Genomic DNA, 11,464 nt, shown 5'->3' on the forward strand with positions numbered 1-11,464 from the left:
TTGTCATTGTTGAAAAGAAACTTTATTGGTCACTAATACAGAAACACAAAGCATTACTGAGCATGCTCAAAACTCAGATTGTGACAACATAGCAACATGGAGGCGGGGCTAATCGGGAACTGCCACGACATTTGAATAATTGACAAAAGAGTTAAGTACAATGACTCAGAGGGCGGAAGAGCGAGAACTTGTTTGTGTCTCTGAGCTGCAGCTCCATGGTGTGTGTGTGTGTGCTGTGTATGAACGTGTGTTAGCGCGTGATGCTCAGTATTTCTGAGCACTGTTGATCATCGCCTCTCTCTCCATCAGCAACTCTCCATATTTCTGCTGAAGTTCACGTTCTCTGTCCATCTGCCTCCCCACATCCTCCCGCAGAGCCTAACACACACACACACACACACACACAGAGAGAGAGAGAGAGACAGTGTTTGACAGTAGCCTCTGGTCATAGTTGAGGTCACACATATTTGAATCTCCTGATGGTTCTAATCAAACATTTTTTTGGTTTAAAAGAAAAAAGCCATTCATGTACGTAAGCAGTCTCACTGAAAAACACAAGTACAGCTTTGATGGTCTGTCAGCATAATGCTGTCTATCATTTGTCGAAAGAAAAACTACTTGTGGTGATTTCAAAGTGATTAAACTTTCGCCCACAGGATTTTTTCCAGGAACCAAATTGAAGTTCCTAAAAAATGTGTTATTCCCCTCCAAGAAAGTCCCTGCTCAAACCTTTGGGTGAAAAATGTCTACATTTTTATTTCAGCCACTAACATGTAATGTTTAATACACAAAAACAACATTTCAGGTGAACCGTTTCACCATCATGAGCTGCCGTTTAATGTCGCAGTCACACCAGCCCTTCTAATTCGAATCCTAGTTCGTTTGTTGGGAAAGTCCGGTTCATTTGGGGAGGTGTGAGTGCGCAACTGAACTCTGATCCGCACCAAAGAAGCAATATCTGGTCTGCCTAAAATGTAGGTCTCGGTTCGCTTCAGGTGAACCAAATGCAGGAAGCGGACTACAACGCAGGGCATTGTGGGTAAACACAACCAAAACATAAAACGCAAGGATTTGATGCAGCTCTATGTTTATGCTGGTGTTGCTTATGTGAAGGAAACGGAGGTTGTCCTGCATTAACCTACAGACGAGCGAGTTTTGGTGTTCACTATTATCTCGTCTTCTCCTACAGTAATTCTTGATGCAGTGCCGCCTCAGCCGAGGAAGGGTTATTAAAAGGTTTGGTTGGTTTCACTAAAGTGTGAAAGCAGCGATAGTCTAGCAGACTGGTGTAACGATCATTTGTGACAGTTTCTTTTAGCTTCTTCTGTATGAGTAATGTCCTATAACATTATTAAACATGACCTACATAAGCAGCAGTAAAAAAGATGAACACAAACAGTTAAAAACTGACATTAGTGTCTTGTTAAGACTGGAGAAAATAATAGAAAGCTTTGTCAATCATATACATAATTAATTAAGTTATAATAGGCGAGTTAATTGTAGAAAATGTAAAGGTAAACAAAGCTTGATAAATGGATTCAATTAGTTATTGTTTCTTGAAGTCAACTAATGGGTCTTTTTTTTATGTCAGACATTCAGACGGGTCACAGTGGGAAATGTTGAAGGAGTAAATAATCAACTTCAGCTGATTCACTGTCACACTGTCCTGACTCACATGAACTGAACAGTCATCATTAATGTGATTCAAACGTGTCAAAATGGCTCAAAGTGTACTGACAAACAGCAAAGTGTTCATTATGAGCATAAAGACGTTATTGACTCCAAACATGAACGTGCAACGATCTTAAATGTGTTACCTCTTGTCTCCTGGGAATGGCAGTATCCTCTTGTTTCTTTAGCTGATTGAAGGTCTGGAGCTCTGTGGCTGCCTGCTCCACCTAGTGGACACCATGAAGAAGACATGAGTAAAATCTTGACACTACAATACTTTTTCCATCACATTATTACTGATGAATCTTACATGTGATAAACAGACAAAGAAACACATGCTCATTAGTTTGACATTACATTCAGAGTTACACATTGTTTCTGGGCTACAGTGTTCAGTGAACAACACATTAACAGCTGTTGGACACTGGAATTATTTCAAAGATGAAACAAAAAGCTGTCGCCTTTCATACAAATGATTTGATCAGACAGAAAGACCGGTTGCTGTTCAGTACCTGTTCCCACAGCTCGCTGTGCTGCTTCAGGAGTCCCAGCGCTCTGGACTGAAAGCCTCCCAGCAGGATCTTTAGTTTCTTCTCCAGTTTAGCTGCTCTTCTGGCCTCTGCGGTCATGTGACCACGGTTCACCTAGAAGGAAGACGACACTCGGATTTCAGTGTTTGGAGCTTCGTGCAGAATGTTTGGGGCATGTTTTGTGATACATCTCTAGTTCTTCACCTCTAGTTTTTTCTCCAGGCTTTCAATGCGGTCTTTCTTTGAGGCCAGGTTAGCTCTGGTGTATCTGTTCTGACTAGGGAGGTATAACACCTGAACAAAAAGGAGACACGGATGAATAAAAAAAACACACTCATTGGCTATGTGTAGACATCTTTTTTTGGGGGGCAATGCTTACCTGTCCGTAACATTCCTCCCACACCTGGCTGTAGGCCTCCATGCTCAGATCACCGTGACCCATTCCTGTCTTCACTACCTCCATTTCTGCTGCCAGTATCACTTTAGCCTGTTTATCAACATCACAATCAGTCAGTTCATCAAGCAGCAGTTACAATAATCAACAGAGGGATTTTTTTTTACCCCCCAGTTAATAACATTTTAGCATTACTGTTACCTGCTCCATCTCCTCTGTGCTGACTGGCTTGTAGGAATGTGTCTCCAGGTAAGTGATGTGTGAAGCGTTGTTGGAGGTTGAGGTCGGGCCCCTGGTTTTGCCGCGCTGCAGCTGGGTGGCTGCGTTGGATGACGGGTGGTGCAGACAGTCGTGGTGCAGCATGGTGATCATTTCCTGTTTGATCAGCTCCTCGGCCAACTGGAGGTCAGAGAGCGGCTCCACGGAGGCGGGACGCAGGACGGACTCGTTCACCTGCAGAGACGCGCGGTGACACGCCGGTGTCATCGCAGGGAAGCTCACGGAAGATCCCACAGATCATGTCTTATTTTATTTCAAGCCTACATGAGTGAATCCTTACCTCAACGGGTCTGGGGAGGCTCCTCTGAACAGACGTGTGTCGCAGCTTCAGCTCCTTTTCTCTCTCTGCGTCGCGCTGAGACTGAAACACACACACACGCACATAGATGATCAGTCTTCAGCTGCTTCCACTCTGTTTAAAAATGCACCAAACTCTACTCCAGATACGACTGCTGTCCACATTACTCGGGCATTTTAGATTCTTGAAAACTCCAGGACTGTGTTTTAGTTTCGACGAACAGAAACGTAGTTAACTGCATTTACAAAATCAACCTCATGTGCTACTAAAGAAGACTGGAAAAGAAGACCTCAAATTTTTTTTACGTACGTATATTATAAATCAAGAAGTAGAAGCTCATTGTCCTATATTAAAGGTGAGGGTTTTTTTTGCAAGCAGCAGAGTTGCCCCCTAGTGGTAATTCTTACTTCCTAATTAGCTCAGCACCACAAACCAGAAGACTAAGCCCACTTTATATACACGGCATATGGTATGGAAGCACATTACTTCTCATAAGGAGCTAAAATGCTAATCTAGACACCAATACATTTTTGTTGAAAACAGCACTTTGGAATGGTCACGTAGTAATATGGATGTAGTCTTCTATGACAAGCTTTGTTCAAACCAAGACCAAAAACAGGACCATAAAAGGTGATTTACAACGTACAACGTTGTTTTTGTTTGTTTACCTGCTTGCGTGCCTCTATGTCAGACGAGTCCTCTATGTAGCCTGTCTCTGTCTCCGTTTCTTCAAGTTCTTTCTCTGCGTTTTCTGGAAGAACAATCTCAAAGTCGTTCTTGGGGACAGGAAGTGACAACAGGCCTTGTCTCAGCTGCTGCAGGCTTTCCTTTTGCTGTGTGTGGAGAAAATGGTCGTGGTAGACATCGAGTAGACAATTAAGTATTTCAGCAGTCTTATTCTGAAAATTGACGGAGAGTTGAAGCAGTTGTCTTCAGGTCAAACTGGCATTTTATTGTGGAGCCACAAGTCAAACAACAATGAGTGTGCCAAATTTTGCTCTCCGTGTCTCATCTTTTATCCTCTGGGTCTATTAGTGACACTTTAATAGCTTTGATTCTGTTGAAATCCTAATATTTTATTTTTGTTAGAGAAAAAGAAAAGATCAGTTACACAGAACAGGGAGCGTGACGTGTGTGTTTACCATGTGTTTAGCGAACGCAGGGTCAGTCAGTTGCTCCTCGCTGTTAATGTTCAGTTTGTCTCTCAGAGGTGTACGAGCAGGGGTCGAACCTGGCGTCGTGACCCCACGTGGTGTCATCACCCCTCCGGCCTGTGGGGTCATGCCCTCTGACCCCTGACCAGGAGTTCTGTTTGAGATGACATGACCATGAGTGTTAAAGTACATTACAACTATTGCCAAGTGAATTCACACACTGCTGATTAAGCCCATCAGCTCCACACGTGTTTTATGTTATCTGGCCATGGCTGAAAGGATCACAAAGCACCTGGCAACATTTCTGAAGTGAATTCTACTGTTAAAAATAACCCTGGATATTCAATACATTTCCGATCACGGTGGTTTTGGCTTCTCACAAAATGTGACTAAAACTAACCCTGACCCAAGGATGTGAAGCAAATTGAGCGCTCTCATAACAGCCGTCTGACCGCATGTTCAATCTCAGCTGCTGCTATTCCTGCTGAGTAATGTTATACCAAAAAAACAGATAAAGAGGAGGGGGGGGGGGGGTCTGGTGACACCACTGCTAACCTGAACGGTGTAGTGAGAACCGTGTTGGGCGTTTGTATCTGCTGGCGCTGAGGTGTCACTCCGCTGAAGTCACTGTCTTGCAGTGGTGTGTTGAGGCCGCCCTTCAGGGGAGTGTCGATGTTGGTCAGAGCCATGAGGTTCTGAGCTTCCTGGAGACACAAACACAGTAGAAGTCAGTGTAATGACAGAGACATGTTTTAATAGTGTGCATTTCAAAAAAAAAATTTATGCCTCATGTCCAGATAGCATGTGTTCTAGTGTTGTAGTCAAGACCACCTAAACCGAGACCAAGTCAAGTCCAAGACCACAGTGTATTGAGACCAAGACAAGACCAAGACTTTGAGGGGTCGAGGCCGAGACAAGACCAAGACTTTGAGGGGTCGAGGCCGAGACAAGACCAAGACTTTGAGGGGTCGAGACCGAGACAAGACCAAGACTTTGAGGGGTCGAGATCAAAACAAGACCAAGACCGTTAGCGCCGCTTTGCAGAATTTACACGTTGCGCTGTTTTCTTTTGGAGGTATTTAAGCACAAAAAGTCTTTGTGGTTCAGGTAACCAAATTCTATTATAGATGAGTTGGCTGACATCTTCTCACGGCCTCTTCTCCTGTCACTCACAGACGAGACAAGACCGAGTAAAAATGCTGTCAATTCCGAGACAAGACAGAGACCTTCAAAAAGACCAATCTCGAGTACTACAACACTAATGTGTTCATATGTGCGTTAACTGAAACAATTAACATTTTATTTTTCAGCCTGGAAATGTGGCTAAAATACATCGGATGTTATACAAACAATTATAATCTGGTAAAAATAGAGACCTTTAATATTTTACCAAACCAGGTAGCAAATGCACTAACCTGTAGTATCCTGTCCTGCACAGTAGGGGTGCGGGGAGTCCGTAGTCCTGCTGTCATGGCGTTGGTGATACTGTACTCTGACAGCAGGGTGGACGAAGCCGAGTTACCGCCTTCACTCTCCTCGGCGGCTTGACGGGCAACCTCACTGGCAACGCCCAATTTAACGACTTCCTCCAACTCAGCATCACTGATCTGTGGCAAAAAGCATCAAAGTAAATGAATACAAATCAAGGACAATCAAGGAAACCAGTGTCTGAACCATACGTACCTGTGGTGCAGGTAAAACCAGCTTGGAGCGTTTTTTGGTGAACTCGGCCACTCCGCTGGTTTGAAGGATGGCAGACGGTAGATCGCTCTCTTTCTTCTTCTTTATCTTCTGCTTATCCTTCTTCCTGTCCTTCTCTTCCTGCTCACTGCACACAAACATCAGAAGACCATGAATTTATTCAGCAGTGTTACCACTGAAACCAGCCAATATTAGCGATGGGAACTAAAGTTATTTTTGGTGTACGGAATCTTTAGAATCAGTTCACAAAAAAGATTTGTTCAGTTCTTCCTGCATGACCGGAGTGCAGACGGGTTGTGATTCAGTTCAGTACGTCTGTCGCTCATCAATGCTGTTACTAACTGCACCAAACCCCTCTGTTAAAATAGAGATTTTAGAAATTTCCTTGCTAAATGTTAGAGTTTAACACACATTTTTGGGAATTTTAGGTCTTTTGAACTGATCTACAGTTCAGTATTGTTCTTGGATTTGCTGAGGCAGATGTTCTGAAAGTTTAAGCCACTGAATCACTGAACTGGTACGCTGATTAACATGCAGTACACTCAGTGAGTGAACAAATCACTTGATGCATCAGTACACATACAGTACTGTTCCCTCACAACCAGAAGAACGAGATCAGAATGCAGCACTTTTAAACATAATTCCATCTTGTTGCACTGTCCTCCTCCTCTCATCACAGCGGCAGCTGAGCTGCAGCATTTCCGAGTCTCGACACTGTCCTCTCATTAAGGGACAGCCTAATGTTTAAGTTTGTGGTTACTGGGAAAGTTTGATAAAACAACAGGGAACTAGACTGTGTGTCTTTATGTTCTCGACATCTTGCACCGCCTACATTAGCTGTTAGCATGGGACACAAATGGAGATTCCCTCACTGAGTGAGTGAGTGAGTGATTCATCAGCTGAACTGTGAGACAAACTAATTGTTTCGGTAATTGATTCAATTCAGTTCGTTCACGCAAAAACACAATGCGAACCAACCAACACTAGTCAGTATGTTTTCAAGCACAGTTAAGTCAAGCTATGGTTGTGGGAAATCTATTTATTGAATGTATGCTGGGTGGCTACACGCCCCCTTTCAGCTTGTCAGTATTAGGTGGCTTACAGTTTAGTTGGGGATTAGTTATTAGCATGTTGAGTGGCATTCCCTGGTTTCATATGATCCATGAACTTTGAAATATTACCTTTTTTGTATTCTTGTCTAACCAAAAATGGGACATGCCATGTTTTCTGGCTGTTGTCTTCCTTTCAATTACAGGCACTAAAATAAATCTGTTTTTTTTTTTCCTTTGTGTTTTTAAATGCTACATGTGAATGTACACGTGTTGTATCCAAATATTACTGACTTGCGTAGTTCTCCATCCAGGTGCTGCTGTCGGAGTCGCTTGAAGTTTGGCTCCTGGGCGTCATACTGCTCCATGCTGGTGTCGTAGAAACCCTTCAAGTTAAAAGTCAACAATTAATCCAGTATCTTACAACAGGGAGTGAATTTAATTCTGTCCAATACAACTGCAAAGAACACTATTCATGATTGAATGTATCACACTAATGAGCAGTCCTCTTTACCTGTGCAGGTTTCTTTTCAAAGGGAATTTCAGCATTGTAGTCCACTCCTCTCTTCTTCTTCCTCTTCTTTTGGACATCGATTCCTGCTGCTCTCAACTCCCTGCGTTTCTGCAGAGCAGCCAACCGTCTGCAACAGAATGTGAAATGCGGTCAGTAAAAACCACTTTTATGGCATATCAGCAAAAAGTAGGAAAACCAAAGTATTTCAGAAGAAACAAATCCTGAAAATGTGTCTGTTTATATGATGAACTCAGCCTCACCTGGCCTCCTCCAGCTGCTTCTCTCTGGCCTTCCTCTTTGCTTTTTTGCCCTGGGTATTCGCCAGTCGAGCCCTGGCCTCCGACAGCATCTCCAACTCATCTATATACAGACACACAGCCAGTTTATATTTTAGACACACATGAGCAACAGAAAATAAAAATCTCAGTGATCTAATAATGCTTACTGGAAAAGTCTGACTTTCACCATCTGTGTCAACATTCATTATGTTACTGTACCTTCGTCCATATCCACAGGGTCGGGTCTGGCAGGTTTAGTTTCAGGATTAGGGTCGATCTCTCCTGGTTTTAACTTCCTGGGGTCGTCTCCCACCTCCTCTTCATTTTCTCTTTGGGCAGCCTTGTCTCTAAACACGTACACACAAATATGTGTTAACTGTAAATATAATTTATTCTCAAATTGAAACTACAAAACTGCTCTACACACTTTGCGCCAATTTTCCCTACATGTGGTTGTGGGACAATCAGCATCAGTAGTGAATAAATGTTAGTCAGGTTGTGTAAAAACATACAGCAGGTATTCATAGTGCTCCAGACACTGGGCAGCAGTACGTCCTATGATAGGAGCAATGGTTCTCCATTGAGTGGGCATCAACTTGGCCAAATGCAGAAGCTTCTCCTCCTCTTCTCTGGACCATTCTGTTTTCTTGATGCTCGGGTCCAACCACTCATACCTGCAGACAAACAGATCTAAGGTGAATAACCTTTATTTAACTTATCTTATGCAGTAGTCGAGAAAACAGATAAAAGTAGTAAACAACAAAAAAAATCAATGGTTTTTATGATATCCAAACACATTTTAATGGCTGTTTATAAAACCATTATGTATTATGAATAAACATAGGGCTTTAGAAAAAGTCTGGAGAGGAAGTGCTGTGACTGACACGGTGTGTGTCTGTATCAGACTCACCATCTGGCTTTGCACTGTTTGGCAGACTTGCGGTGCAACAGAGATGCGATACGAGACCACTGGTTTTTCCCATATTTCATCACCGCTGCCTTGAGGATCTCATCCTGGGAGATTGAAACAGACACAAATTATTATAGGTCTTATTTTCCTTGAGACAAACAAATGTAAATTTGTGTCGCTGTGACTCTGACACCCCTTTGAGAAAACGTTTTACCTGCTAGACATTGCTGCCTGTGACCCCTCAGACAGAGCCATTAAGTAAGCTGCATGGTCATCAGCTGAGAGCTATCCTACATGTAAATGTTCTGAACTTAAAGCTACATTGCATACTTTCTTTGTTATTTTTTGTGGTTGTTATTGTTATTAATTTACCTTTGTTTGGTCTTCATGAACAGAGATGATGTAATAGGATTTGTATGCAGCTTCCTTCATTTGAAACACTATCAGATCACTCTGAGGGAGTGTTTGTATGTTTACAACAGCAACACAAGAGTGGGGCAAGAAGTGTTTATCCCATCAATTTATTGATCAAAACGTATTGCTTTGATCAGTGCAAATCACTCCTCTAACTTTTAATAGGCACTTCTGTGTGTTTTCAGTCAAACAACCTTGCTTTTCTTTAGCACAAATGCAAGGTTGTTGCCTTTATCTGTCGTGTCATAAAATGAATTGTTTCCTGTCTGCAGTACAAACCAAGCACCAATGACACCAGCAACTTTAAGTTTGCCCTATCATGCACTAATACGTGAGACAGAAGTAAGTCTATTGACAAACCACTAGTTGTTAGCACTTTGTTGACAACCAGACAATTTAACAGCTGGTATAAAATCCACAATTGGCTCCTGCTTTTGTCTTCCCTTCCTTTTTTGACATCCTGGAGCATTGCTCTGAAATTATGGAATTTTTGAAAGATTTGAAGTCTTCATTTGAAGCGATCATAGAAAGTAACAGGGGTTCTTATTTGGTCATTTTCTGGGGCCCCTGTCAGCTCGAGGCCCCACGTTATTGCCTGCTTTGCCTGCTTTGTCTACTAGAGTAATACCTCTAAAGTAAAGCAGCAGAATCAGAATTAAAAACACACCAGCTACACACAAACTTAATTGACTGCAACAACATAAATGATGTTGTACTTCTCCTTGGTTATATTGTACTACTTTATATACGTTTACTCAAATTGTATGGAATAAAAACCAGAGATTTTCCAGGCCTTTCAGATTTAATTCAAAAAAACATCAGAAACACTGGTGAATAACTACGGCTGTTTCGATCACTCTAACAAACTAACACGCAGAACCCCGACAGTTTCGACTCAGTTGTCCCTCCAATAAGCTACACTCTCAAAGTTAGCAGCGTAGCATCAAGCTAACACAGACAGCCATGTAAACACGTACCTCAGTGTTGCGCCAGACGCCTCCTTTAATCATAATTCGCGGCATCTTGGCGGCTCGTTGCGATTTTCTTCTTTAGCAGAAAAATCACTCACAATGTGGCGATAAATTGTTCCGCCAAAACAAACACAAAACACACAATTAAAGACAACCAGTGCACAGCGAGGCAGCGCCACTGGAGAACATGCAGCAGCAATCCGCCGGAAACTTGTGACGTAGAGTTCCAACGGTGTGCCGAACTGTATTATGGGTATTACGCTGTGTGTCTGTTAAAAGTGGCCCGCCTGATTCTTTTCATAGTGCCCTCTCGTGTCTATCAAAATAATCCGCATGTTGTTTCGCTGTAACACTTTTGCACAAGTTAAATTCATGTGAAATGCTCTTTTTGTAAACTGTTTTTGTAAACGCATTTATCTCTTGTCCATTCAAATTTAAACTTTGACAATATTATTCTGATTTCGGTCAAGCTATCTGAAATGTAACTGTAAAAAGTCTGCGAACTAATGACCCAGACTGATTTGTAAGGACATCCGCATCGTGCACGTTTAAAAGCACATTTGAATTGGAAAAATAATGAAAACCTTCACAGCTATAACTGAACATTGAGCAACAGTATAAAGAGAGTCCTCTAAAAGTTCTGAATAAGAATAAAAAAGTTGTGTTCAGCACATCCATCTACTGGTGTACTGGATATCAGACATTTTTACTCTACAGTGGTAGAGACATTTCAATTTAAAAGTATCATATTCACTTTTTCACTTCTAAGCCAATAAGTCAATAAGTTTGATGTCAGTTATGTAAAAAAAAATTAATTATATATAAAAAAATAATTTTAAAGGAGGCAAGTGTCTGATTACAAAACAAACGTCTGCTTTTGCATGAGGTTTGTAAGTAAATTGTGTCACTTGTCTTCTTCATCCTGTAACAGAGCAGTGCTAAAAGGAGGTCCAATCATCAAGACAAACTGATTTATTTATACCTTTATTTATTTGCACCTTCCATACAAAACAAAACAAAACAATACAAAGTGCTACACAAGATAAAAACAAAACAAGGTTGAATTCAGGACATCGACTACTACCATACTATAAATCAGGCAGTACAGATTTATATTACATTTATATTATATATATTAGATTTACAAGAAATTTCAAGTTGAAAGTTCCATATTCACACTTTTTAATCGAAAAATTATTAACTTTGTGATGTAATAAAAACAAAAAAATCCTTAAGTTCAAGACAAGACAGACTGGTTGTGTTCAGGTATTAATTTATGACTACTAGCTTACTGTAAATCA

The 11,464-nt window shown here is 41.6% G+C and overlaps 1 protein-coding gene across 1 annotated transcript; it reads right to left on the minus strand.

Moving 5' to 3' along the window:
• Window positions 1-10,379, minus strand: cdc5l (CDC5 cell division cycle 5-like (S. pombe)). The gene is made up of 19 exons (XM_058651211.1): window positions 10,170-10,379; window positions 8,779-8,882; window positions 8,381-8,542; window positions 8,088-8,215; window positions 7,851-7,950; window positions 7,591-7,717; window positions 7,371-7,462; window positions 6,010-6,154; window positions 5,742-5,933; window positions 4,882-5,030; window positions 4,315-4,480; window positions 3,841-4,005; window positions 3,155-3,235; window positions 2,797-3,048; window positions 2,581-2,688; window positions 2,406-2,495; window positions 2,184-2,315; window positions 1,818-1,898; window positions 1-378 (listed from the first exon to the last, which is right to left on the minus strand). Exons 1-19 carry the CDS (start codon window positions 10,212-10,214, stop codon window positions 265-267), a joined length of 2,433 nt encoding a protein of 810 aa, XP_058507194.1. The 5' UTR covers window positions 10,215-10,379; the 3' UTR covers window positions 1-264.
• Window positions 10,380-11,464: the final 1,085 nt, after the last annotated feature.

This window comes from Solea solea, chromosome 15 (assembly GCF_958295425.1).
Source record: "Solea solea chromosome 15, fSolSol10.1, whole genome shotgun sequence".
In the NCBI taxonomy this organism is placed as follows: Eukaryota; Metazoa; Chordata; class Actinopteri; order Pleuronectiformes; family Soleidae; genus Solea; species Solea solea.